Source organism: Sarcophilus harrisii, chromosome 2, assembly GCF_902635505.1.
Source record: "Sarcophilus harrisii chromosome 2, mSarHar1.11, whole genome shotgun sequence".
NCBI lineage: Eukaryota > Metazoa > Chordata > Mammalia > Dasyuromorphia > Dasyuridae > Sarcophilus > Sarcophilus harrisii.
This window is the reverse complement of record NC_045427.1, coordinates 322,874,428-322,900,352: the sequence shown is the minus strand read 5'-3', so window position 1 is coordinate 322,900,352 and position 25,925 is coordinate 322,874,428. Positions and strand designations below refer to the sequence as shown.

The window sequence follows — 25,925 nt, the reverse complement described above, 5'->3', positions numbered from 1 at the left end:
ATCAAATCAATCATATTGAACCATGCTAAATTAGATAATTATTGTCTCTATCAACTCTAATGGCTTAACAGTTTGTAAAGATTCCAACAGTACTTAGTACTTAATATAGTTCTACAAGATTCACATCTATGATAAGAGAGCATATAAGTTAGGAGCTCAAGCTCTCGGAACCAAGGAGAGAGATAGGCCTCTAAGAAAGCTAACTGGGCCCCAGGAAAGGAGACAATAAAGGATTTGGACTTTAACACCTGGCTGTACTTGTGATGATTAATCTGACTGAAAAGAAGGCTGCTTCCAAAGACCTCCAGGAAACCTAAACAGAGAACATTACAGTCAGACGCTTCACTAGGTCTCTATCTTTGGTGCCCTGGATTCCCGATCAGTTCTTTAGATTGTCCTGAATCCCTGAGATTCAGAACATTGAATTTTTAGAGATATCTCTAGCATCTCAAGACAAAGTATAAGGGAATCCAGATTTCCTGGGCCAAAGATATCCTGGTCCAAAGTGCCTGACCTGCTGTGACTACCCAGGATTTCAAAGGTCCTCACCCTGGAGCATTCTCAGAGAATATTCTATCCTTGATGCTTTCAGACACAGAGCTTTACAGATTACATACTTGATTTACTGCTTTAGGAGACCACATCTGTGCTAATTTTCCTAGTAGCCCGCCTTTCAATTGTGCTCAGGTTTTTGGTTGATCTCTTGTGAAGTTTGGGAATAGAAGACACCTAGTATACTTTCTAATGGAAATTCTTGTTCATTCTTCAAAGTGATAAGATCCTCAGTTTTAATGTTGTAGTTATGTGGGAGATGGACAATCTGTCTCCCACTCAGACAACCATCTTAGCCCAGATTTATTTTTCCACATCAACTTCCATCCTTCCTCCATCCAGTAAATGTACAGCTGACTTTTTAAAATTAAAGATTTTTTTAAATCAAGTTTTTTTTTGTTTTTTAGTAACTTTATATGTTACCAAATACATGCAAAGATAGTTTTCAATATGAATCTTTGCAAAACCTTGTTTCAACTTTTTCTTCCTCTCTCCCCTTATCCCTCCCAGATAGCAAGCAATCCAATATAGGTTAAACATATACAGTTCTTCTAAACATATTTCCATATTCATTATGCTGCACAAGAAAAATCAGATCAAGAGGTGAAAGAAAGGGAAAAAAATCAGAAAAAAGCAAACAAACAATAACAACAAAAAATGTGAAAATACTACGCTTTGTTCACATTCGGTCTCAGTTCTCTCAAAGAGTATGGCTTGATATCTACTACTATTGTTTTTCATCTTATCTTCTCATTTAGAAATAATGTAGAAATTTTTAAATGCTCCTCTAATAGCACATTATAATGTTATGGTGATTTTGACTCTAAAAAGACTATTCCAAGCCATTCTCTTCCTAATCTATTCTACTTTGCCAATGAACCATCTACTCTATGTGCCAAAATTAGACACAAGACTTAACATTCTAGAAATCCTATTCTTTAAGTAAAAGATCTTTAGGTCCTAAAAATACCCTTTTAAATTCACATGTAAAAGTTCCAGAAGTGCCTTATTTATTAAGCTGTTGTTTTTTAATCCCATCCAATGTAAATTATATACAAGTTCAATTTGATAGCACTATTAAGACTACCTTCAATCATCCTTCCTGTTCAGAACAAATCTTAACAAGAACCAACTAGTGACCTGCTTCACACTGTGAACTATCTCTTCCTACTCTGGCCAATACTCAAGAAATTTTTGTCTTTTTTAGTCTCAATTTTTTTAAAATGTTATTGATAAATTTTCTTTCAATACATACAAATCTCAGGCATAATTCCAAATGAATCCCTCACAATGTAAAATCCCAGAAAAATGGCTAAATAAACATAAATAATCTGATATAATTCACACAATTGTATACCAATGGTTTTATTTGAAAAGAAAACACAGCTATATACTTTATAATTTATTATCAATATACTTGACCCATGTTTCTTTGTTGTTGGTTGTTTAGAATTGAAATTATATTTCTTAGGCATATTGTACTATGTATTAAAGGCAAGTATAAGAGGGCCACTGATTTCATGGAACTTAACATATGCACAAATACACATTTGTTCCCTTCTCTGCTCTTATATCTCTATTTTAGTACAATCACTTACCATTAAAAAAAAGTTAATTCTGCACTGAAATTGAGTATTTTCATACATAAAGTATAATAGAAAAAGGATTGCATTAGAAACTGAAAACATGATAAATTCAATAGAAGATCTTGTTCTGCACTGTTTCCTTCTCAACTCTTTTGTGTATTTTCTTTTAAATGTTTCAGATTGCTTTCTTTTTGGTAACAATACCTCCCTCCCCTCAGTCAAAAAAAGAAAAAACAAAGCTTTTGTAATGAAAAGCATAATCAAGCAAAACACATCTATACACTGGCCAAGTACAGAAATTTTCATCTCATTCTGTACTTTGAGTCCAAAACTCTCCATCAGAAGTTGTTTTGTCATGAGTCCTCTTGGCTTACAATTAATTACTGATCATTTTTGATCATATTGATCATATTTCTTAAGTCTTTCAAAATCACTTTTTCTTCACAGAGCTATTTTTATTATATAAATTATCTTGGTTCTGCTCACTTCACTGTGATTCTCCCAAACTCCTTCTAATTCTTAGTATTTGTCATTCCTCAATAATATCTGATTACATGTACATGCATGGACATTCACATGTTCATATTCCTCCATCATTCAACATACATCAAACATTTTTCATGTATTTTACTGCTATAAACTTTTTTATGCAAATAGGGCTTTGCTTATTGTCAATAATCTCTTTGGAATATAAACTGGAAATGTTATCAAGTATGACAAATTTGCAACTTTCCTTACAAAATTCCAACTTATCTTCTAGAATAACTTAACAAATTCAGTGTTCTACCAACAATGAATTATCTGGCTTGTTTTCCTGCATCCTTGCCAACAGTGAAATTTTCTTTCGTCTTTTTTGGGGGGGGAGGGGCAATGTAGGGATGGGAATGGTGAGATGACACTTGAGAATGATTTTTATGGTCATTACTCTTATTTTTGGCAATTTTGAGCACTTTTTTCTCTGACAATTTGTATTAATGATAGAGATATCTTCCTATAAGAAATGTTTGTTTGGAGAGGCTACATGGCATTGTGATAAAGAGCTTACCTTCAAGTCAGGAATACTTGGATTTAAGTACTGTTTATGCCACATACTTACTGGCTGTGTGAGCCTGGACAATTGCAGTGAAGGTTTATATTAGTAGAGGGAATTTCCTTACTAGAAGTTTCTATTATCAATGAAATCATAATTTCAATTAAAAAAAAAAAACTGTGTCCAATATCTCTTAACAACTTACATTTTGGTGGTCTTAATTCTTCAGATTTAAATCAATTCATAAAAATTTCTATATATCAGACTTTTATTAGGAATGTTCTGTGCAAAAAAATTTTTCTGACCTCTCATCATATTCTAATAGCATTTAAAAAGCATATCTTTTTTTCTTTTTACATAACCAAAGTTTTCTTTTATAATAATTTCTATGGCATGGCTAAATACAAACTTATCCCCTACCCATAGCTGAGATATATTATCTTCTGTTTTCCTCTGAATTATATATAAATTTATAGACATAGGAATCCATATAGGGTAAGATGCAAAAGCAATTGTATGGCATAACAGATTTTCCTTAATTCTTAGTACATTACACTCCAGACTCTTAACAATCCTTTTCCTCTTTGAGTAGTTTTATACAATTCAGGTTAGTTTTTGAATGTAAATTGCTTTCCCTAAAACTTGTTGACTGTTCATGGAAACATCCCTTTATAGAGTCAAGACCTATTCGACTCCGGTCTGATTCTTTAAACTCACCAGTCTTCTCATCTGATTTTGATCATTTTAGTGGAATGTCCTATGGCAAATAATTCTAACCGATTCTTACACTACACTACATATATACACACACATACTCACATATTATGTGTGTGTACATATGTGTCCTATGATAAATTTAGAAATATCTTTTGAACTTGATTAAAATGAATACACTTCTAGAGCTTGACCTTCCAAAGTGAACTGATAAAATCAAGTTTCAGAATCTGTAAAAGTGAAGACCAGATCGAAGGCCCATGATAACTTCATAAAAGTAAAATTCACTCCCCTCCACCAAACTCAGGCTGAAATTGGCTGCTGATGACTATCAATGATACTCTCTTTACTTACTGAATCCAATGAGATTTCTAACCCAGTATCAGTTTCTGGAGTTTTAGTTTCCGATTCTGTGCACTGTAATACAGTAACCTGAAATTAGTACCAGCATAAAACATATAAATAACTTCCAATATATTCATGTTAACTAGGATTTGTGATCTCATTGGAGTGAATTTTACTTTTATGAAGTTACCATGGGCAATTCACTAAGCTGTTGTCTCCCTCAATTTCCTCATCTGTAAAATGAAATAATAATATCAACTAACTTTCAGAATTATTATGAGGATAAAATGAGATTATATTTGTAAAGTATTATGCAAAACTTAAAAAGCACTATATAAATGTTAACTGTTATTCTATTAGATGTGACAATTAGGATTCCATTTGGAGCACTGCTAAATGCTTTGATATTTGTTGATTTGAATGAGCATATAAACAGAATCTCAAAATTTCTACTTCTTTTGAGGAACATTTACACATTTAAAATTCTCAAGTTCTGTGTTTTTAATTATACCTCAATACTTCAAAAGTCTATATTCTTGTTAGTGAGAATTCTCCTTCTACAAACACATATTACATTCCCTCTGGAAATGAGTTGTCTGCAAGAAATGCTGTAACCAAATCTTCATCAACAAGTATGCAAACTGGCAACAAGCTCTTCAACTTAACTTTTTTCCAAGTATTTTCCTCAAAATTTCAAACACATTAGAATTGCATAAGTTTAAATGGATTGTACCATATTATTTTGCTATTTCAGGATCTTTATGCAATTCCTCATCTGGACTAGTGCAATAACCTAGTTCATCTCCTAGCTGAAAGCCCTTCAGCTGATCTTTCTAAAGCACAAGCAGGTCCCTAGTACACAATCCTGCCCTTTGTCCAGTAGCTTCCTATTATTTCCAGGATCAAATATAAAATTCAACATGACTTACCGCTTCCTACTTTTATATTCTTCCTACACCTCATTTTCTTCAATTAAATAACAATGGCCTCCTTGCTGTTACTTGCATGAAACATCTCCCTACTCTGAGATTTTTCAGTGGCTGTACCCCATGCCCACAATGGTTTCCTTCCTTCCTTACACCTCTTGGCTTTCCTGAACTCCTGCTCAGTCTCAGCAGAATCCCCACCTTCTATAAGAAGTTCTTCCAAGTCCTCCTTCATATTAGTACCTTTCCTCTGAGACATCACTCAAATTCATCATATACATATACATATTTTTGTCCACAATTATTTGCATGTTCTCTCCCAAAACACACACCACACACATACCACACATACAAAATCTAGACTACAAGCTCCTTAACAGAAGGAACTGTCGACTTTTTTTTTATCCCCAATAATTAGCACACTGCCGGGTACACAGTAGGTACTTATAAATGCTTATGACTGACTAGATTTCAAACAATGGTTCTTTAAATTGAAACTATCTCAACACAGTGACACTATTACACAATTGGTCACATTAGTATAATGTCAGAAAAGTGACAGAGAATAATTAAGAAAATCAAATGTGAACAATTTTGTACTATACCTATGAAAGGGGCAGCTAAGTTGCAGAACAGATAAGAGTGCCAGGCCTAGTGTCAGGAAGACCTGAGTTCAAATCAGCCTCTGACACAGTTTCCTCATCTATAAAACGAGCTGGAGAAGGAAATGGCAAACCATTCCAAGTATCTCTGCCAAGAAAACCCCAAATGGGGGTCATAAAGAGTTAGGCATGCCCTGAAACAACTAAATGTCAATACATATTAAAACATTATGACTTGATCATATTCCCCTTGAAATGTAGGACAAAAATAATAAGACTTACCAGTAGATCAGAACATCTGTAGGACAGATGTTCTGATCTACTGGTAAGTCTTATTATTTTTGTTCCCCAGACATAGGACTTGGCAAAAACAGTGCTGACCACCAGAGGGAACCCAAGTTGTTCATAAAACTAACAGAAGCTTAACAGTGAATGAAATATAAAATTAAGAGGAAAAATATTATTTCTGGCAGGAACAGAATCCCACAAATAAAATCCATTCTCTAAAAGCTAACATCTCAGCCCAGTTCCAATACTATTCACCTGAAATAAAAAGTTAAGAATTCATTTGCTATACATTTTTCTCATATACAAAAAAGAATAATCTGAAAATTTCCTGTTCTCTAATTAAAATAAAAATGTTATAAAGAGAGGAAAACTTTTACACACACACACACACACACACAGAGAGAGAGAGAGAGAGAGAGAGAGAGAGAGAGAGAAATATCTAGCTCACTAGCTGGAATTAATATACACTATATAACTCCCTTCTAGGCTCAAAACTAAAGGCATTATTGGAAAATGAAATGTTCTATGAAATGTTAATTCTGAAGAACCATATTCAAAGTTAGTGAAGATGATGTGGAATAGCTATTCCCAAATACCAAATATAAAAAATGGCTTGGAATTCAACTAAGTGGCTAAGTCCCAGTAGTTGGGACTGGCCACAGAAACAACACAATGGAAGACTTCTATTACTACTTTTCCTTGGAGAAGTCAAGTAAGTCGAGTGCTTTGTCAAGTTCCTAGTGTTATCTAGGGGAAAAAAAGTTCAAATTAATTTATACCTGTACTTTTCTATTCAGCTTCACTTACTCTATTATGTTGTTATCTCCAGCCAGATAGAAGCTACTCAAGTCTGACCCCCTCCATTTGAAATCACATAAAAGTCTGACAGTTGCATTAAAAAAAAATTTCATATATAGATTAGCATGCTTCCCTATACTGCTTCATTGCCATTTGGGAAAAAAAAAAATGCCATTCACATACCCCAACTGGTATTTTAAAAGCACATGGGCATTTATTTTGACAAATAAATCCTTGTTATTTCAGAAGTTCTGCCAACTCCACTTCCACTGTTAAAAGAAATTTGGCCCATACTATCCTCATGATGATGGAGACAATGTAGATTGTTTTACTCCCCCTCAGAAGGGATTTGTTCAAAGTGCAATTCCTTACTATCCCCACCATCCGCATTCATCACAAGACACCCTACACCCAGGAAAGCAAGAATGGGAGGTTATTGTTGAGAAAGAATGAATGAGACAATGTGCAGTTCTGTTCTTATGGCATGACAATGTGACCTAGGCCAGGGCACCGGCTGGGCTCCATGTATCCTGGCACAGCTGCCTCCACTTGATGCATAAAAAATGAACCTGGCTGGGAAGCCTTTCCATTCCTGAGTCCTGTAACTCAGAGTTGAGTCTCAGAAAGTGCATGTTAGACTAGAGGATATCAAAGGTCCTTTTTATAAAATTACAACTAGCTTTCCTCAAAAGAAAGTGTGATTTCTCTCTGATCAATACAAGCAAGCACTAAAAATAATTCCTAACTTGTCTTTGTATTAGGAATAAAAAAATAAACCCCCAAAGACCGCAGAACTCATTTTTTGTCTTCTCCAAAACACAGAGGGAATATTTTAATAAAAAGTATAAAACACAGAATACCATCTACACAAAACACTAAGGAAAATTCACAATTTCTTAAGTCTCCAATTATGCATCAGAATATTCAAGAAAATCATAGTAAAAAGTCTGTCCAGAGAGTTTTGATCACCAGTGCACTATTAAATACAATTACCAGAAAGGTTATTACCACTTTCCTAAAGTAAGAGGTATTATAGAGATAGACTACGCTTATGGAAGAAGAATAATCTGTTCAATGGGAACTGGTAGAGCTTTTCCAAAGAAGTTAAGCTTCGATGCAAATCCTAGAATGAAAGAATCTTCCTTCATATAGTAAATCTTTATTATAATATCCCTTACAGAAACAATTCTATCCTAAGAGCTCCTACTTGACTATGACTAGTGACTAAAAAATTCAATATCTATTTTCTACCAAGATCATGATTTTTTTTTTCTTTCTCTAAAATGATCAGAACTGATGACAAATTTCACTCTTCAAAGACCATGAGCTGGTCATGAGATTAGGCTAAAGAATAACCCCAAAACTCTTCTGTTGGATTCCTAAACTTTGGTTTACCTAAAAGTTCACATTTGAGCCTTTAAAAAGGAAGAAAATTTTAGAAAGTTTCTAAATGTCAAAGAGAAGAAAAAATTTTCTTCTGTATTGTCCTGACTCTTCACATTAAAAAAGAGAGAGAGAGAGAGAGAAAGCCCAAAAGCTAAATTTAATGATTCTAAAGCCAAACTCACTCTGAAGCCACCGACTCAGGAATGGGTTCATCAAGCAGTTCCAAGCTGTGCAGGATCCAATAGCAGAGCCAGGGGCGGCTAGCATCCAGACACTGTGAGATGAACAGGGAAGAAAACACATTTCCTATTCATACTACTCCAAGACACTGGTGACATGATTGCCATCTGTCTTACTCCAAGTAGCCTGGTGAGAGAGAAGTTAGGACATCCTATTGATGAGAATCAATAAATGAAGGAAAATGTATTGGGAAGCTATGGCCTTGGCCAGGAGCTGATATAAGTAACAAAGGAATGATATACCAATGGATCTTAAGTAAGTGAATACTTAGGCTAAGGGAAAACAAAAGCTTGTTGGCATTCTTGCTGGGGTTTGGGAAGGCAGAAGAAAGGAAAAGGGCTTTCTGTATTTAATGAAACCTACTATTAAATATCATCAAACAGACCCAACAGGGAAAATAAACTCAGAGAGATATTTGAAATAGCTAATAGGATGAAGCAGAGCAAAAAGCTCTTATCTCAAAGAGGAAGGATGCCCAAAAGTCCATGGTATTATGAAATTTAGTTGGACACCAAAAAGGCTCCTAGGAAACCAAGATACCCTGACTAGATGGAATACCAGCCCCAGATATTTTTCTGAAGCTATGTGAGGAAATGAAGGAGATCAAAAACCTGGCTTATTCCTATAAAAGGGTTGTAGAAATACTGCCACTATAATGACAGTCCTACAATGAGAATGGTATAGTACACTGGATTATCTTGAGAAAGACAATTTCAAGAAATTTTAAGCAGGTAAAAAGAGGGTAGAAAGGCTTATATAATTATTGGCCTGATCAGTGGGAAAAATATGAAATTCGGTGATCTTGAGTTGATATATTTACCTCATAAGCATCTGTCAACTGTCGAAGGCCTCTTTTCAGGTAATGGAAGTGCTTCTCTCGATGCAGAATAAGTCTGAAAAGACAAAGAGCTTATTATATATAAATAAACCTTCTATGAAAACTTAACATGAATAGTGCCCTTCCCCCAACAATTAAACATAGACAAATTCTCTTCCTCTCAACATGGTGATAGAATAAATACCCTGTTTGTTTTATAGCCCTAAAAGGTTTCTAAACATTTTAAGGAAGCAAAGAAAATAAACAAACTGAGTGCCCATCAATTGGAGAATGGCTGAATAAACTGTAGCATATGAATGTAATGGAATATTATTGTGGCCTATGAAATGACAAATATGATAAAGTCAGAGAAATAATTATATGAATTGATGCAGAGTAAGGAAAGAAAAATCAGAATGATTATACAATGATTACAATAATATAAACAAGAACAACAAAAAAGGCAAAAAAATTCTGGTTGACTACAATGGTCAATTGTGATTCAGGAGAATAGAGGTGAAGTAGGTTGTATGCACTATCAGATGAGGTAGTTTTGCTTCTTTGCTTAACTATGTTACTTTGTTAGAAAAGAGAATTCAAGAAGAAGAGAGGGAGAGAAACATGTATCAGGAAATGGCAATACTCTAAAAACAAAAGGAGTCAATAAAGTTTTTTACAAGACAAAATAGTAACATTAAGTGTCTCCATTGTCCTATAGCTGGCAAGCACTTTTCCCCAATTAGAATCCTTATAATTCAGAGATGAGGCCTAATTAGATCTGTCCTGATACTATTCCTTGCTCCCTCATCAGTCCTACATGCTCTATGTCTCCAAATCACTCTCCCCTCTCTTTCCAATGTTTCCTAGAGAAACCTCATTCTACAGTTAACAAGCTATTAGGCCTCTTCTTTTCACAGATCTTATATCTTTTTGCAATCATAGAAGTTTGACTCTCTTAAGAAAACATGCAAATCTGGCTACCCTCTTCAGTATTGAAAATACTCATACTCCCAATACACCGTCCCAGAGAAGGAATAAGTATAAGCGGAATAGCGTTCCTGACTGCTACCTCCAGATCTTCTCTCTAGCTTCCATTATTTAGCAATTTCCCCTGCTTTGTGATCCATTCCATCTGACTTTATCTAGATTCTAATTCCAGTTCAGTGCTGAGCTCATAGTTTTCTTCCTCACTCCAACTCCCATTCATATATATCAAGTTACATATTGATATATGGCTGCTAATTTATCAACGTCCTCAATTCTCATTATAGTCATAATCTTTAGTTCATCATCATGCATAATTCTTAAATTTCTCTTTCTTGATCATACCCCCCATTCCTTGTCTCTCTCTGTAATTCATGCCTCCTGAAATTAATTTCTAATTCTTCCCACATCTCCAGTCATGCCTCCTACTCCTTGTTTTCCCAGACCATCATCTCTGCTCTAACCTCTTTTTATTCCTCCATTTTAAAATCTTTCTTTTCTTTTTAAAATTTCTTAAACTAAATTTTATTTCATTTTCAATTTCAGATTTTTTTTCCCTCCCTTCTTCTTTCCCCATCTCATTCTGAGAAGGAAAGAAATACAAAACCCATGACAAATATAAAGTCATACAAAATAACTTATAAATCTTGACCCTAGCAACCAGTAAAAATTTTCACTATCCTTTATCCATCAATCCCTTGCTTCCTTTGTTATGCCATGGTTCTCTTTTATTGTCCTGACTCAGTGTCCCTAATTATCCTGACCTAGTCCTGACTCAGTTTTTCTAAGTATTCTGCCTCAGTTTATAACTGTCCTGAAAAACCTCCCCTCCCTCTTAATCAGAATATTTGATAAGGATAAAAGATCTTATGTTTTAGAATATCAGAATGCCTCTCCCCATCCCAAGCTATCAGAGTATCAGATACTGTCTTATGAAGATGCCTCTCCCCATGTCCGGGATGCCTCCCCCTATTATGTCATCCCCCTCCCCGGAGGCTCACACCACCCTGTCAGAGTACCATTCCTCTTAGCACCCTGACTCCATCCCTGCCTCAGTCTACCCCCTGAGTCTGAGCCATATGTATATAGGTCGTCCTGGGACCAAACCATGGATCCATTTGGTCCCAGTAAATCTCTCCCTTTTAAATAAATTATTAAATACTCTAATCTCTATCATGCCTCAGTTTCTCCGGCATTACACTTTGTCTAACCAATCATATCCTTTTCCAAATCCTAAGCTGACATTATTCTTACCATTCTCCTCAGCACTCCCCAGTGCTGAATTTCACTCAAGGAATTCACATTTTTTTATTCTAAGTCTCTCCTCAAATCACTTTTACCACCTCCCCTCTTCTTCCCCTCAGCAACAGATTGTGCTTCATATTTTACTGGAAAAAAAACAAAACAAAACAAAACCTGAGACAACAGTTTCATTCTTGTCCTCCATTTCTATACCTGAAATCCCCTCAACATCATTTCTTTTCCTTTTCTCTCATGTCAAAAGATGTGACAAGCTTTTTTTTTTGCGTAGGCCCTTGATCCTGTGTCATCCAGCAGATAACCCCTTTGGCCATCTCCCTTCTCTCCCTAATTTTCAATCATCTCACTTTACTAATTAGCTCTTTCCTTGAGGCCTAAAAATATAGCTAGATATCCTCCATCTGGATCTTTTAAAAAATTTCACTTGACCATTGCATCTTATCAATGAATTGTCTTTGCTCTCTCCTCCCTTCCACAGCCAACCTTCTAGATAACAAAGAGAATTGCCTGCACTCTTTATCCCTGGATTCTCACTTTCCATTTATTTTTCAACTCATGGAATTTCAGACTCCATCACCTGACTGAAAACCACTCCTTCCAAAGTTACCAATAATCACTTTGTTGCTAAATACAGTAACCTTTCTTTAGTCTTCATTATTCTGAACATTTCTGCAGTCATCTGTCATTGCTGAATACCTTGATTCTCGTGGATATTCTCCTCTCCGAGTTTCAATAACTTTGTTCATTTCTTGTTCTTCTAGCAGACCAAAATCATCCATTTCCTCTATTGGTGAACCATCTGTTTTCAACCCTTGTGAATGGCTATACCCTAGAACTCTATCCTAGCTTCCAACTAACTCCTCTTTCTGCCTAATTTTCTTAGTAATTTAGTTGACTCTAATGGATTGAACTACTATCTTTTTGGAGAAGACTTCCAAATTTAAATGTTGGTCCCCAGCTCTCTCTAAATCTCTCTCTAGTCTTCCATTTCCTACTGACATCTCACCTGGATGGCCCTCAAGCAGATCCTTAAGCAACACACCAAAAACAAGTTTTATGATATTACCCACCAAATTCACCCTCTCCCAATTTCCCCATTTCTGATTACGGGAAATGCTATTCTTCCAATGACACAGGTTCAGGAGCTAAGAATCATCCTTAACTCTTCATTCTTACTCACACAACCTAATTAGTTGTCCATATATGTTCTGATTCTACTGTTCTACTACTGATTCTACTACTACAATGTCTCTCAACTCTGTCCCCTTTTTCTTTACATATATCACAATCACATTATTATTTCCAGTTTGAACCATTCCAATTATTTCCTAATAAACATTCAACCCTTTCCAATTCCAATTTCTACACAACTGCTAAAAAAAAATATTCCCTGTTCCTTGCAACTCTGTGTACACAACATGATTATCTCCTATGCCTAAGGCTCTGCCTTCCATCTCTTAGAAACCATTACTCCTTTCAAGGCTCAGTTCAAGTGGTACCTCTAGTGGCACAAGACCTTTCCAAACTCCCCCGTTGTTAGTACTCTCCAAACATCACTTCTATGCCCCTCCCCCAAATTACTATGTATTTACTTTATTCACAGATTGTATTTACTTACCTGTGTACATGTTGTTTCCCCCTAGTAGAAATGTAAGCTCTTTGAGGGCAGGGACTGCTCATTTTTGTCTTTGTATCCCCAGCATCCAGCACAAAGCCTGGCACAAAGTAGGTGCTTAACAAATGCTAGTTGACAAACTTGGGCCTGGAGAAGAGTTAAAAAAATTCACCTCCCTGGCTTCTTTGCAGAGATGGGGGATTATTGCACATTCTGTTAGACTTGGTTGGTATGATGGTTAACTTTGCTGAATTGTTTTTTCCCTCTTTGTAAATATTTGTTACAAGGGATAGGTTTGAGAGGAAGGCATGGGGAGGGATACATTAAGAAATGAAGGTGATATAAAAACAAAAGATGAATAAAAATATGACAAAATAAATGCTTGTTGAATTGAATAAAAGCACCTAGAGATCGTATTGGAGAACATATATGGATGATATAGTCAACAACATCCTCTCTGCAGAGACTTTATTCTATTGCAGAAACCACATTTGTAACCAGCTAGAGATATCACTCAAAAGGTTTCTGGCTCTGTAGCTCAAGTTCCCTTTCTCATTCCAAAGACATTTCTATGTCTTCTCTTTTTTCTGCATTTTAAAGATATTTCTTCATAGAAGTGAAGAATATTTCCTTGAGTTTAGTTTTCACTATGACTACCCCTAAGTAATCCAGCTATCATAACTTCACTGATATCTCCTTTCATTGCTAACCTAAAGCCAGATAGTACTGGTTTTTTGTTTTAGCAGTAGTTTTCATTTGTATTTTATCAGTATCAGCATATTGGCCAGAAACCTGACATAATGTGCCACATCCAGTCTTATTCATGAATGGAACAAGTAGTACTCCATTCTCAGAATTTATGGAAAAGAAAAATCACCATACAGAAGAATTCAAGATGCTGAGTCAAGACTCCTAATATGTAAGTTTTAGATCAATAATGAAATGATCTAAGATTTTTGCAAAGCAGTTACTTCTATGTCTGCAAAAGAAATCATCAAAAGAATTAGCACTACATACCATTAGATTTTAAGACTACAGGAAAGAGAAATTATGCCGAATAATATCCAATAGTATTATATAACTCACCTACAAAATAATGGTCTCAAAAGATTTCATGCTTTCAGGTCCCATGAATCTAATTATAGCTAGAGAGGGTGAGGGAAATGATAAAGAAAGGATAAGGAGCTTAGTTCAATTTTTATCTAAATCAAATATCAGGCCCATCAGAGTATAGTGTCCCTCTACATCTGCTTCCAATTAGAATATCTAATTAAGAAGTAAAAACTGTGGGGAGCCGGCACTAATCTACAGCCACACCTTGAATAGGTTGAATCTCCTAATCACATTATACCAAAGACTTTCTGAATAGGAATCTCCTAATCACATCCTAACTTTGAATAGGCAGATATCTAGGCATCCCCTAATCACATCATAGAGCTTCCTGCCACCAGAAACATCTGAGCAGCTCATCCTTGGGCGGGATACCAACCCTTTGTCTAGGACCCCCACCCTGTACTGTGTTTGAACAACCCTGCCTTCTTTTCTACTGCTATATATATCTGTACTATTGCACCCATTAAAATGAGGCTTGATCAGATGGATTTGCCTTGCCTCCATTTTGTGAGTCCCCTCTCTCTTGCCCTTATCTCTTTTCTTCCAGGGTCCACACACTGCCTCGTGGGCCGAGGCAAAAAACAACAACAAAAAACAAGAGGAAAGGAGACAAGGAAGAAGAGAGGAAAGGCAGGAGAGGAGAAGAAAAAGATGAGGAGAGAAAGGGAGAAGAGATAACTAACAGCCAGAAAGTGAAAGGAGAGGGGGTATATTTACTGAAGTTGTTTCTAGGAAGTTTTCCAAGTTTAATTCTCAAAGACATCTAATCTTGTTAAATCATTTTCAATTTCATACCTCTTCACAATTCCTTCAGCTCCTGGGATTGTTCCTACACAAAATTTTATAGAACACAAAAAGATGTCCTCAATCTTCCCACAAAACTGGCTTTACCCTGATATGTCTTTACCCTGATAAATCCCCACAACAAAAAAAATTTCAAGCAAACATTATGCTGGGAGGTCTGGACATAGCCTAAGCAGGCCAGAGAAAACCTGCTAAGGATGTGGAAAATGCCTGGGAGACATACCGATAAAGAATTTACTAAAATAATTCCTTAGCAGATTTCAACACTAGTAAAATTTTCATCAATGACTGTGGGCTAAAGGAAGAATTACCACTAGCCACTTTATTTATTTTTACATCTGAAAAACTTACGTTCTTATAAAAATAATAATTTGTATATTATTCTACTAAAACTGTGTTTTTTAAAATAATCCCTTATGGAAAAGTGCTTATCTAGAACACAGATCAAAAAAAGAGAGCTGCCATTGTTTCAGTGATGCTCTTCATTATTCATATTATCAATATTTTCAGAATCTGTTCTTGCTTTTTTTTAATGGCTTGGGAAGAATAAGGCAGGGGATTCTCAGATGAGTGAGTGCTTATTACTAAACCTAAATCTATTGTATCTCCTCAAAACAATGACAATGCAACAAATAAACAACAAAAAGTAGTTGAAAGAAACTGTTACAGAATGTAATTTAAGGAAACATTATCAGGAAGGCCAAAAAAAAAAAAAAAGTAAAAAAGATACTAATACAATAAGTGGAGAAAAAAGAAAGTTAGAAATCTCCAGAAGGAAAAAACTGAAATTACCTCGGTGGAAAAAAGTTTGGACAATCAATAGCCATAAAAGTACTTTAGAATTATAATAAGAACTGTAAAGAAAGATCTCACAGCTAAAAGACTAAAAATAGGATCAATGAAGGAATTCAAAAAAACAAGCTTAAGAACTGACAAGTAAAAAACACTATGGGAATCTAACCCCCTTTACTGAAGTTAGATACTTCAATATATCCATGGATATCCCCTGGACTCCCAGTAAAGTTTCTTATGCAAGTAAAAAACTTCAAAATACATACTGATATTCAATCAAACACCAAGCTTTCTCCTTCTTCAAGACCCATATCTTTGCTCCACCTCAGTTTCTGATATTTCTTTCAAATACAATTTCTGATATTCTTCTTTCTATATTTCCTTCTTACCATGACATCTTCCTCCACCTCAAAACTCTTCTCAAACATGCCATCTTTTAATCCATAATTCCTGCTCGGAAACCATTATCTTCTATTCTACAATCTTGCCTCTAAGATTGATCTGTCCAACTATCCAGTATATTCTGCTCCTGAATCCCTTTTCTCTTTGCCACTCAGGCTTTGTTAAATCTGCTTCTAGACTACCTTACTGGACCTTCCTTCTCTGTTCCCAATTCAAGTGTAGCTCAAAGGTGCTAAGGCCACTAACAATCTAAATGCACTATTTAATGTCTTCTTTCACAGCCTTCAATTGTTCCCAGATGAACTCTAAGGTACTTTTCTCACAGAGGGTGCTTCAAACTTCTTATCTAGTTGAGACTCCTCCTTTAATACTCCCTCTCACAGAGGGCCTTTTTGTTCTTTAGTGAGAAACAGAAGTCGTACATTATGAACTCTCTTTTTCCTTATTCCTTTCTCAAAATCCACTAATCTTGTCCCGTGTTCTAGTATCTGAAGAAGTCTTATCAGTCGCGTCCAACTTTTTATGATGGGGTGAATGGATTTCAGCAAAAGATGCTATTTCTAGTAGCAACCTAATATCTGAATGGGTTGCAGTGAGGAGCAAACTGACCCTGTAGAATTATCTTGTACGACAGAGATATCCTGAACTAATGCCCACTGTTACAATACAATGTGGAGGTTAAGGTATAGATCTTAATTCCCAAGGTTACAAGCCACCAGTTGATTTATTGACATACATAATTAGCACAGTTAGTATACATAACTCACTCTTCATCCCTTCTCATAAAAGGTCCCACTTCTACCCTTGATTGTTGTACCACAGTTCTCTTTTATTGTCCTGACTCAGTTTCTCTAAATTGTCCTGTGCAGGTTTCCCTGAATTGTTCTGCCTCAGTTTCTAATTGTTCTGCTTAATCCTGCAAAACCACTCTTAATCATCAGAATATCTGATAAGGATAAAAGATCTTATATTTTAGAATATTAGAATGTCTCTCCCCATCCCAATCTATCAGAATATCAGATACCGTTTTATCTCCCCATCTCCGGTGCCTCCCCTCATTATGTCATCCCCATCTCCAGTGCCTCCCCAACCCTGTCAGAGTCCCATTCCTGATCTCAGTACCCTGACTCCGCCCCTGCCTCTGTCTACCCCCTGTATCTGAGCCACACTTATATGTCATTGAGAACTCACATTGGTTGCTGGATTCTTGGAGACAACAGTCTCATTCAGCCCTGGGACAAAACCAGGGATCCATCTGGTCCCATTAAAGCTCTCTCTCTCTTCTAAATAAAATATTAAATACTCTCTAATCTCTATCTTGCCTCAGTTTCTCTGGCATTAAATTGATAATCCTAAATTCATTAGGAACTTTGTCCCCTTGCTAACTGACATAATAAAGTTTTACCTCTTGACCTGGAAATATGAGTCTGTGAATACATTCAGGATGACTTCCCACCTATGTGACTTGAAGTTTTCTTAGCAATAATACTGGAGTGGTTTGACATTTCCTTCTTCAGCTCATTTTACAGATGAGAAATCAAAGCAAACAAAGTTAAGTGAGTTGCCTAGGGCCATGTAACTATTACCTCTATGAGGCTGAATTTGAAGTCAAGAAGAGGGACGGGGCTTTATGATTCTAAGTCCAGGATTCTATCCACTGTGCTACCTACCTGCCCATCTGAAGAGATGGCCCCCTTGTGTCCAAGAGCAACACCCCCTTCCTGTGCCCTTGATCCCTTCTGAGACACACTTCAACAACGATACTGTATGAAGATGTAATCTAATGAAAGTGGATTTCTTTGACAAAGAGACCTAATTCAGTTTCAATTGATCAATGATGGACAGAAGCAGCTACACCCAAAGAAAGAACACTGGGAAATGAATGTAAACTGTTTGCATTTTTGTTTTTCTTCTCAGGTTATTTTTACCTTCTGAATCCAATTCTCCCTGTACAACAAGAGAACTGTTTGGTTCTGCACACATATATTGTATCTAGGATATACTGCGACATATTCAACAAATATAGGGCTGCTTGCCATATAGGGGAGGGGGTGGAGGGAGAGAGGGGGAAAATCGGAACAGAAGTGAGTGCAAGGGATAATGTTATAAAAAATTATCCTGGCATGGGTTCTGTCGATAAAAAGTTATTATAATAAAAAAATAAAATTAAAAGAAAAAAAAAAGATAGTACTCTTCTTGGAAACTTTCTCCTTCAATCACTCTCTGTTATTTTCAAGCTCTCCATATCTAATGGTTCTTTCTTTACATTCTTACAGTCAAATCTAAGAATTTCTTATCCTTAAAAAACCTTCACTTAAATCTGTCATTCCCTTGATTTTAGCTGATTATCTTTCACAATCAAAATCCAAGAAAGGGCTGAATATGCTTGTCATTTCTTAACCTTTCAAAGCTTCTCAACCTTGGTTTCTGATCTCACTCTTCAAAACAAACTGTTCTCACCTAGGTTACCAACAACCAATTGTCTTAATTACCAAATCCAACAACCTCTCTTCAATTCATATTCTACTTGAGTTCTGAATTATTGAAGTCAGCCACCCTTTCTGCCCTGTCTTTTCTCCTTTGTCTTCTGTGATACTGTTTCTCTACATGTTTGATTATTCTTTTGATCTCCTTCCAAATATCTGACAGTTCCTCATTTCCTTAATTATCAGCCATCTTAGAACCACGAAATATGACCTTCATATAAGACTATCCTAGACTTCTTCCCCTCTACAAGTGATCTCACCAGTTCTTATGTAAATGCTATCTTAGTTGATAGCCAGATGATTCTCAAACTTCTAACTTAGAACCTTGATTTTTCTAGATCCTCATCACTAAATGTCTGATCTTGATCAGATGAAAGTAAATTGAACTGGGATAATCGATTTGATGCTAGATATGTTTCACTGAGCTTTTTTTGTGTTTTTAGTACTCTGATTTTTAAGAATAGACATGAGAGACATATAAAGACATGACAGACATAACTAAAATAAGAACACTTCCAATTAATATTAGAAATATGGGCTGTTGGTGTGGGGAAGTAAAGTACTTCATCAAAAGAGAACATACACACAAAAATAGGGGGATTTTTTTTTCTTTTTACTTCCACTGGACTCGGAAGTTTTATCCTCACTGAGGAAATAATGAACTGGTAACTATATTGATATACTGAGAAACAAAATTGTTCCAGAATTACAGAAATTCCTAAATGGAGATGGAATATTGCAAATCACCTAGCACTATGCCACATCATAAAAAGTTAAGAAACCTATCCAAAAGATGGACAAAAATATGCTTAATGGGCCTGGGAATTCACAAGACATTAAGCTAGAAAACCTACGGATTATAGTCAAGGCCAGAGTTAGAAAAATATACTGCTTCAAAGGTATGCTTAACATCCAATATGATCAAATGTAGTTTCATGAAAAATTAAAGGATATCTGTCAAAATCTTGTGAATTCAATACCAAATTATACAATGATTTCAGCAAAACAAAAGTATGTTTCATGTTAAAAAGTTATTTTAAAAGAAGTTAAAAATTAAAAAAGTTATCATATGTCAATAAATATATTTTATTTTGTTCCAGTTAATTCACATAAAATTTAAGGCTTTTAAAGTTCTTTATAGTGGGAAAACTGGGACATTGATGCATTGTTGGTGGAGTTGTGAACGAATCCAACCATTTGAGAGTAGTTTGGAACTATGCTCAAAAAGTTATCAAACTGTGCATACCCTTTGATCCAGCAGTGTTACTACTGGGCTTATATCCCAAAGAGATTATAAAGAAGGGAAAGGGACCTGTATGTGCACAAATGTTTGTGGCAGCCCTTTTTGTAGTGGCTAGAAACTGGAAACTGAATGGATGTCCATCAGTTGGAGAATGGCTGAATAAATTGTGGTATATGAATATTATGGAATATTACTGTTCTGTAAGAAATGACCAACAGGATGATTTCAGAAAGGCCTGGAGAGACTTACACGAACTGATGCTGAGTGAAATGAGCAGGACCAGGAGATTATATACTTCAACAACAATACTATATGATGACCAGTTCTGATGGACTTGGCCATCTTCAGCAACGAGATCAACCAATTAATTTCCAATGGAGCAGTAATGAACTGAACCAACTACGCCCAGAGAAAGAACTTTGGGAGATGACTAAAAACCATTACATTGAATTCCCTATCCCTATATTTATGCCCACCTGCATTTTTGATTTCCTTCACAAGCTAATTGTACAATATTTCAGAGTCTGATTCTTTTTATACAGCAAAATAATGTTTTGGTCATGTATACTTATTGTGTATCTAATTTATATAAAAAAAAAATTAAAAAAAAGTTCTTTATAACCTATGCTTAATATTTCCATATAGTTCATACTACTTCCATTGATATGTTCTATATTCCAGCAAAATGTCCTACCTCAGCATTCCACCTTATATCTGGAATGCACTCCATATGTACACATCCAACTTTTAGAAATTGGCTTCCTTTAAAACTCAACTCATAGGCTTATTTTGTTCCCTCTAGACATCAGTGCCCTACCCTTCTTGAAACTGCCTTGTAGTTATTTATCAAAATCAGTCTTCTTAGGAGAATTTAAGCTCTGTAGGGAGTTTCTTTTTAGTCTTTGTACTCTCACTGTTTAATATAGTACCTGTGCATTGCAAACACGTTTGTTGAATTAAATTGAAGAATTAACAAAAGAAATATGAACAAAAGATTATTTAAATAGAAAATAAAAATGTAATCCTACATGAGCTGATAAAGGGCCAAACCACAGAAACATTTTAAAAAATATACCAAAGGTAAGAATAATGATGAAACAACCTAGCAAAATATATAAAATACAACCAGAGCAATATTTATAGAAAAATATATATTCCTAAATATTGACATTAACAAGAGAACTAATGAATTGAGTGTGCAATTTTTAAAAACCCTTAAAACCAGCAAATTAATAATCTCTTATGTGATCTAAATATTAAAGACTATAACAAAAAAAAATTAGAAGAGAACCAGATCAGAAGAATTTAATTAACATCTTTGGCTAGAGGATTAATTCATAACCAAAAAGGAATAGAGGTTATTACAAAAAATAATAGATCATTTCAATTACAAGAAATTTTGTCACAAAATAAATGCCAATAAGGATTAGAATTTCCTACATCAACTAAGGAAAATATGTGTAGCAAATACATCTGATAAGGGTCTGCTATTTAAAATATTTAAGCAATTAACAGAAATATCTAAGAACAAAAGCTATTCCTTATAATTTTTCAAAAAATATAAATAAGTCTACAAAGAAACTACAAAAATTATTAATAAACTATTAAAGAATGCTCAAAATAAAAAACACTAAGAGAAATGAAAATCAAAACAGGTCTGAGGTTCCGTGTTATATCCTTTATGTACCATTATACCCATCCAAACACGACAAAAGAAAAGTATTTATTGGAGGGCTTGTGTACACATGAGCACTAGTGGTAGGTACCGTTGTGATGAATTGGTACAAACATTCGAGAAAGTAATTTGGAATTATGCAAAGAAAGTGATCAAAATATGCATATCCTTTGGCTCTGACTTCCCAAGGTGAATACCACAAGGAGGTTAATGATAAAAAGAAAATCCTCTAGTCATAAAAATATTTTAAAATATCTATTTTTTGTAACAGTGAAGAACTGGAAATAAAGTAGATGCCCAATAATTGGGGAATTGCTAAACAAGATAAATAAATGTACTGGAAAATGACTATTTTTTAAGATGATAAATATATTGGATATAATTCTCAATATTCATGAATGGATACAAAATAAAGTAAATAGAATAAGGAAAAGGTGATAAGCAATAAAGAAGATGAGACTTCTTAACTTTTTATTTGTAATGGTCCCCTCTGGCAGTCTAATGAAGCCTATTATTCCCTTCATAGAATAGTGGTTTTAAATTCATAAAACAAAATAAATAGGTATATGAAAGAAATGTTTTGAAATATAGTTATCAAAATATTTCTTAAAATAAATTCATATCTCCTAGGTTGAGAAATATACAATGATTACAACAATGTAAATGGGAGAAAAAACCTCAGTAAAATCACTAAATCTAAATGGTATGAAATCATAATGACCAAGTTTGATACTAGGTACCTCTATCCATTCCATGCAGAGGTGGCAGACTGTTTGTATTTCACAGTTCCATAGTGAATAAAGTAAAGAATACTTTTTCAATGTGTTGATTAGTTTTGCTTAATTGGGTTTTTGTTTGTTTCGTTTTAGTTTTCTTTGTTGTAAGGCGCAGTTTCCTATAGGGCTTTGAGGGAAGAACATAATATGAAGTGTGGGTTATTAAAAAAAAAAAAACAAAAAATGAAAGTAAAAAACTTTACTTTAAAAATTAATAATCTTCAAATAAGCACAAAAGAGACTTTAAAAATTAAATATTAGAAACAAAAATGAAGATTTTTAAAAATAAAAATGATATGGAAGAGGTGGTTTTTTGGAAGATTAAGAAAATTAATAAACTACAATATAATTTTATCTAAAAATAGTGAACAAATATAAGAAAAAACATCCATCTTTTTTCTGTAATCAATAATTTTCAGGGATTATTCTTTCAAAGGTTGTTTGGATCTTTGTTAGGAAATATTTGCTAAGTCAAAAAAAAAGCAATTAAAAATACATAAAAATGAAAAGGGGGCATTTACTGTAAATAGAAAGGAGAAAAATTATCAGAAATTACTATAAAATTATACAGAAACAAAAACTAAAAACATAAGTGAAATAGCCATCTTCAAAAATTTTAAATATTCTAACATGAAACAGAAGACAAATAACTCAAAAAACATCAAAGAGAGAAAATAAGTAACTCATTTTCTAAAAGAGAAATTAAGCAAGCCATAAATGGACTCTCAGAAAAATATTCTCAGTCCAAACTGATTTACAAATGACTTCTATCATATATTTTAAAAACGAATACTCATTATATATTACAAACTCAATCCCACCTCCCCAAAGGAGAAATAATACTTTACCTAATACTTTCTATGAAGAAAACATAATCTGGATTCCCAAGTTAAAAAGAAATAAAGCAGAAATAGAACTGCAGAACAATATCACTAATGAACTAATGAATAGTATCTGTGATTTAAGGAAACCTCCTCATGTAAGAGCTTGCTCCAGCAATGCTAAGGCATTAAAAAATGAAGTTATTCATCAAGGATCATATAACGAGTAAATATAAGAGTAGAATTTAAACCCAGGCATTTCTACTCCAAGTTCAGCAAGCTATCTATCTACTATGCCATGTTGCCTTCTCATTAATGAATACATTTAATAAAATGCTAGCAAAAAAATAAAAAGGATTTCAGTAACATACACACACACAAAAAAAATCACTAAGATCAAGGAATGACATATTAGGGATGCAAAAATGGTTCAACACTAAGAAAACAAGTAGCATAATAAATCACATTAATAAGCAATAGATACTGAAAATATTTTCTATAAAATAGCTTATGCCAAAACAAGTAAAAAACAAGTAGAATCAAGAATCAAACAAAAAAATAATGAAGACAATATTTTAGGGAAATAATGACAAAAAAGTAGAAACTAATGGTGTCCGGCATGAGCAAATCTCAAATTATATATTAGATGGTAATTGCTTTCAAAAATATTCAACATTACCAATCAATCAACAAGCATTTATTAAGCACCTACAATGTGCCAGGCACTGTGCTAGGCGATGAGGATACAATGACAGAAATGAGACAGACCCTACTCTCAAGGAGCTTACACTCTTGTGGTGGAGACAATATATACATATGTAAGTATATATGGAATAAAAAAAAATACAATATAGTTTAGAGAGGGAGGGCATTAGCAATTGGAAGAATCAATAAAAGGCTTCATGTAGCTAAGTCTTTAAGGAAGGAAGGGATTCTATGAGGTGGTGATAAGCAAAAGGTACAATCCTCATAGGGAGTGCATGGGTATCAGAGATGGAGTGTTGTCTAGATGAACTGCAAAAAGGCTAGTTTTCCTAAACTACAGAGTGCAAGAAAGAGAATAATATATAATGTAGCTGGAAAAGGAGGTTAAGGTCAAGTTGTAAAGAGCTTTAAAAAAAAAAAAAAAAAAAAAAAAAAAAAAGAGAAAAGTTTATATAGGGAGTCTCTGGAGTTTATTGAATGAGGAATGATATGGTCAGAAATGCACTTTTAAAAAGTCACTGGTAGCTGTATGGAGGATGGACTGGAGTAGGGAGAGACTTGAGGCAGGGAGACCAATTAGGAGACCACTGAAATAGTCCAGGTGAGAGGTATTGTGGGTCTAGATACTAAATAAAAATAGAAACATTGATCAATAAAATAGATCAGAAAAGCAAGGAAATTCATACAACCAGTCTAGACTTCAATAAATCTAAGAACATTAAAATATCAAAAAAAGATTTTTTTTTTAATTATTCAATAACTACTAGGGAAATGGAAAGCAATTTGACAAAAAATAGGTTTAACCCAGCATGTTACAACACATACCACAGTAAATTCCAGATAAGTAAACAAGCTAACTATAAAGTTTCTGTATTGAAAGGTTAAAGAGTAGCAGGTTCTCTCTCATAACTTAATAGGAAAAGATTCTGTAACCAACAACGATACAGAGCATATTACAAAAGACAAAAGACCTTTTCAATTGTATAAAGTTTAAAAGGTTTTGTGTACAAATAAAATAATTTCAGCTAAAATAAGAAGAAAAAAACTGGGGAAATAGTTGCATTAAACATCTCTGATAAAAATATAACATTCCAAAATCTGGAGGGAATTAATACAAACTTTTATGAATAAAAGCCATTCCCCAAGTGACAAGTAATCAAAAGATATGAACATAATATTTGCAAAAGAAATGAAAACTATCAACCATTATTTTTTTAAAATGTCAAAATCTCTATTAATTGCAGAGAAGTCCAAATAAAAACAATTTTGAGATTAGTTCACATCAATAAAAATAGCAAAAATTCAATGTCATCATATATACAGGCACAGAACTTCATTTCTTATAATCTGACAATCATTTTTGGAAAACAATATAGATTTTACAAGAAAAATTACAATACTATTCATGTCTTTTGACACATCTAACTCAGTACTGGATTTAAATTACAAAAAGATTACTGACTAAAGTATGAAAATATCCATAGCACCAGTAGAACCACAGAGGCTTTGGTCATCCAGGTAGTCCCAGGGTTAATAAATCTTAATCATCTATTAATAACAGCTGTCTTTCCCAACCAAGACCAATTCAAATCAAAATACACAAATTATAGAGAAAGGGGAATCATTCATTGTGTTCCTCTCTGTATTCAACACCACATCTTACCTTGGCACATGATGGTTGATCTTGTAAGCATTGAAGACCTCTTGTATTTTATCTTCTACTTTTGCCTAGTAAAGAGATGGGGGAGAAAAAACAGAAATGTAGATAAGATTCCACATTGAATATAGATTCAATATCCTATTGCCTCAGAGAGTTCCTGCCAGTATCAATCAATCAATAAATCTATATTAATGTCTACTATGTGCCAGGCACTATGCTAGATACTAAGAATAAAAGAAAAAAGTAAAAAAAAAAATCTCTGCTATCTAGCAGTTTATATTCGAATTTAAATAGACAACGTATAA

At 34.3% G+C, this 25,925-nt stretch overlaps 1 protein-coding gene across 1 annotated transcript in view; it reads right to left on the bottom strand.

Annotated features, from left to right (window-relative positions):
* Positions 1 to 25,925, bottom strand: part of FNTB (farnesyltransferase, CAAX box, beta) — a 76,345-nt gene that overhangs the window by 31,718 nt on the left and 18,702 nt on the right. Inside the window, exons 2-4 of the mRNA XM_031952721.1 lie at positions 25,624 to 25,688; positions 9,288 to 9,360; positions 8,410 to 8,501 (exon numbers count right to left, since the gene is read on the bottom strand). Of these exons, the coding sequence (XP_031808581.1) occupies positions 8,410 to 8,501; positions 9,288 to 9,360; positions 25,624 to 25,688 (230 nt within the window). The remainder of the gene's footprint in view (positions 1 to 8,409; positions 8,502 to 9,287; positions 9,361 to 25,623; positions 25,689 to 25,925) is intronic.